General features: G+C 39.0%; 1 protein-coding gene across 1 annotated transcript; it reads right to left on the bottom strand.

Moving 5' to 3' along the window:
- Window positions 1–465: 465 nt before the first annotated feature.
- Window positions 466–1,196, bottom strand: LOC134657719 (uncharacterized). The gene is made up of 2 exons (XM_063513282.1): window positions 705–1,196; window positions 466–507 (listed from the first exon to the last, which is right to left on the bottom strand). The coding sequence occupies exons 1-2, from the start codon at window positions 1,194–1,196 to the stop codon at window positions 466–468; spliced, it is 534 nt and encodes a 177-aa protein (XP_063369352.1).
- Window positions 1,197–4,255: the final 3,059 nt, after the last annotated feature.

The following is a 4,255-nucleotide window of genomic DNA, read 5'->3' as shown; positions in this document are numbered from 1 at the left end:
AATCAGCCTTTTACCAAACAAATCTACAAGTAATCTATAATTACGCAGAAAATCTGCCCCTATTATAGGCTGTTTGACATCGCACACAATAAAATTCCATTTAAAATTACGTCTTAAATTTAAATTTAATGTTAAACTAACATATCCATACGTTTTAATTTCAGTATTGTTCGCGGCATATAACTTGCAATTATTCACAGGTTGTAACGAGTCTTTAAAAAAATTAAAGTTCTTTGGAATTACACTCACATTTGCACCTGTATCAATTAAAAATTTAAAACCGGAAATTTTATCTGTCACACTAAGGCGATAATTAGTTACCATGGTGCAGGGTTCCGCCGCAAACGCCTGCACTTCCGCTAGTTTCCCTCCGGCGGTTGTGGTCCCTTCCAGCCGCACGGTTGAACGCACTTATACGCCTTCGCCTTGTAGCGGTAGTGATAAAAACACAACCAATCCTGGTTTTTAGAATCCTGGCTTGAAGAGCGGCTGTTGTTGCGTGAGCGACTACGTGCACGCCCTTGTCTGCGGCTATTCCTTCCAGTCCCACCTCGTCCTTGGTTATTGGCAAGTTCAAGTTGATTTATCCGATTGTTGATCTTCGCCAATTCTGCCGTTATAAAATCTGTCGGCGAACTCTGGCGTGATTGACGTGAAATACTCTGTATAGCGGCAACTTCATTCGGTTTGAAGGTCTCCATTACCTTATCAGCTATGCTTGCCAGAGTCTCAATCTTTTTTGAATCTGCGGACGCTACAACGGCCCTCACCGACGGTGGTAGATGACCTTGCCAAAAATATGTCAAGGTCTCATCAGGAATCTTATCTCTTGCGAGGTCCTTCATCTTCCTCATAAGCTGCGATGGGCGCTGGTCACCAAGCTCCATGTCCGACATTAACTGTTGCAATCGTTTTGCCTCTGTCTCCTCGTAGACACTTAATAATCTGGCTTTTAATGTTGCAAATTTATTCTCCTCCGGTGGTTTCTCCAAAATGTCGGCAACTTGCTGAATCGCCTGCTTTCCCAATTTAGCAATAACCATATTATAGTTTGATTGGTCCCCTGCTTTCTGCTGAGCTAATACCGCTTCTACCTGCAGAAACCACAGCCGCGGTTGGTCCTGCCAGAAGTCTGGTATTTTCGCTGCAAGCGATATCGCTGACAACTCGATGGTTGTCGCGGTTCCATTTTCCATTTTGCGACACAATTAAATTTGCTTCCGTTTACCCAGGTGCGCGGGGAGTTGTCCGGCCGTAATACACACACGCGTACCGAAATAATATTACGAAATAACTCAACCAGATTTTCCTTTAAAAGCCGTTTAAACAATGCACCAACACTAATTGTCACTGTTAATAGTTCACGGTTCACTAAATGTCAAATGTCGGGAAGTCACCAGTTATAGGAATTAACTATCTGGGAGTATATAAATGATAATCCGGAATACTTAATTAGAACGTGTATTTCTCAGTACACAGCCGGGGAACAACTGAGGAGCAAGTCGCGCGGCGGGCATTCCGTATAGCGCGGGGAAATGCTGACCACGTAATCTGTCCCTATACTTTCGCATTTATAATTTTAAGTAGTAGGGATTTTATGAGGTTCCACGATATTTATGTTTTTACCATTGACATAATATATCTCAGGACTGGCCTTACGTGCACTTAAAATGGTACTAGTTCAGCGGTGTCACTCACCTATTCGGGCCAATCGTGTAGTCTAACCAATCGCGCGGCCGCACGCACGAGAATTAGAATTCATCAACCAATCGCGTTGCAGCGTTTTCACACCGCTGTACTGGCCGCATTGATGCTCCATTCTTATTGCCCGTAAGGCTAGTCCTGAGATATATATGTCAATGGTTTTTACATTACAATTCGTATGACAGCCGGTATCTGAACGAGATTTGTTGAAACAGACAAGTCAAAGATATGAAGTTTCGTGATGACTCCCCGATACGAAGAGTTATGAATAAATCACAAACAGACAAATACAGGTAAAGTTAGATCACTTTAGGCAGTCTTTATGGCTTGTACACAAGGTTTAATCTAGAATGGCATATCTGAATAATTGTTTTAGCTTTTCTGTTCGTAGATAATGACACTGATAATGACATGACAGGCAGTCATTTGTTTTCTTGCTTAAACTTTAATTAGCTAGATATTACAAAAAGTCATTATAAGTTTTAAACTGTAATGAAATATTAGGTATAGGTTAGTTCTTTATGTTTAAGAAAGTAATTATGGTTTAAAAAGGAACTGAATTAGATATCATATAATAATATTACTTAAATAAAAAGTGATGAAGCCCTCCAGTGGTGAACGCAGAATCATTGTAGGTACTGTTCGTTTAACCGTCGATGGTAGATAATTTAACGGAAATAATAGTATTTTATACAATCGTGATATAATTAATGGAGAGCTTTTCAGTCGAGTACTCAGCAAACTTCGTTGCCTAAGTAAGGTACGAGATTGAAAAGCTTGATTATATCACTATTGTATACAATACTTTTTCTTCGAGTCAACAAAAAAAATACTTAAAACTAGTAGAAGAATCATATATGTAGGTAAAAAAACCAAAAGTATACAGCTAAGATGCGCGAGCAGGCACGATACCTTCATACTCGTACGCGACCCGGCCCCCGCGCCCCGCGCCCCCCGGGCCGGTTGGTCAACGACACCTTCTCGTAACTCATGAGGCCCTGGTACTTGCTCCGCGCTTTCGATTGGTCAATTTCATTATAGTTGACTAAACTGTATCGAAATGAATATTATAGTTGACTAAACTGTATCGAAATGAATATTATAGTTGAGTTGGGGTCCCATAGTGAAAAAAGTACGCGATTTCACTTTGGTATACGAAGTCTTAATTCAAGCATTGCAGTCGACGAGTAGAAAAACTGTTTATTAAGTAAGTATACTAAAGAAAAACTTCATAATACACGAGTCTTTATCGAGACAGAAATAAAACAATAGCTGTATCCTTTACTCCATAGTTTGTAAAGTGAACGCAAACAGCTACCCATTGGGAAATCAATACTCCGTTTTTACTGGAAAAGAGTGGAATCGAATATGACCGTTTATTGGTATGCTGGAAAATATTTGTGACGGTTTAAAAATGTTTCGATGAAAGAATATTTGTCAAGGGATTTTTGATATAGTGTTTATACATAAATATTTATTTGTTTTACATGGTAGCAAAACTGTTGTTTACCGCCTTGTGATAGTAAGTAGTACTATTATTTATTGTTGTAACTAGTAACTATTTATGCGTAGGTATTATGAGTTTTAATTGTGGGATATTTTTCAATGAAATAAATTATATCTTTTCTTATCTTATCTTAATGTTGACGGTAAGAAATCATAAATCGTTTATTGCGAACCATGGTACAGTCACCTGCAATAATATATTACTCTTCGAAGGCCGCAAAATATGTAACACGCTCTTATGGCTCTACAAATAAGATCATGTCAGATATTTTTGCGGCCTTCGTTGTGTAACATAGTTCCTTGGAGCTTGGGACGGATGTTAGTGTGGGATGCTACCTGCGTAGACACACTGGCACCGTCCCACCTCCAACGGACTAATGTAAAAGCGGGCGGGGCGGCGGAAAGCGCCGAAATTTTAAAACGTAACAAATATAAGAGCCTCGGTAGAGAGTACCATTTTGTACCATTTGGAGTTGAAACTCTAGGTCCATGGGGTCCCAGCGCGCATAAGTTGTTCGCAGAAATCGCGAAGCGTCTGGTTGACGTAACTGGTGACCGAAGAGCTGGCGGCTACCTCGCACAACGTATCAGCATTGCGATACAGCGAGGAAATGTCGCCAGCATCCTTGGTACAATGCCTCAAGGGCCTATTTTAGATTTAAGCTAGTTTTTAATTTCTTTTAGTAATACACTGTATACATCTTGTTTGTAAATAAATTATTATTGCAGGTGACGTACATAGTTCTTACAATAAAATCATAGAATCACATAGACACCCTATAAAAGTTATAGCAAGTTTTCTTTTAGCTAGGTAGGACTAATTTGTATAGTGCTTAATGAAATTATAATAATTATAATTATATGTAAGTTCCTTAGCAAACGAAAGATTCCAAAATTCTAAAAGTAGAATTTTGAGCGTTGCTAGGTTTCTTTTCGCCACACCAACATGAGGAAAATACTAACTGTAAAACATGACAAAAATATCACGAATAAAGTTCAAATGAATGCTCTTATATTATATTTATCATTTAAAAGTCACTTCTAC

Source organism: Cydia amplana, chromosome 20, assembly GCF_948474715.1.
Source record: "Cydia amplana chromosome 20, ilCydAmpl1.1, whole genome shotgun sequence".
NCBI lineage: Eukaryota > Metazoa > Arthropoda > Insecta > Lepidoptera > Tortricidae > Cydia > Cydia amplana.
Note: the sequence above shows the minus strand (reverse complement) of the source record. Positions and strands in the feature narration are given on the sequence as shown.

Excerpts from the sequence above, each read along its gene's own strand:
- LOC134657719 (XM_063513282.1), bottom strand. The coding sequence starts at position 1,196 with ATGGAAAATGGAACCGCGACAACCATCGAGTTGTCAGCGATATCGCTT. Across the intron at positions 508-704 it reads TGGCAAGCATAGCTGATAAG|TCGCTCACGCAACAACAGCC; the intron begins GTAATGGAGACC and ends GCGTGCACGTAG.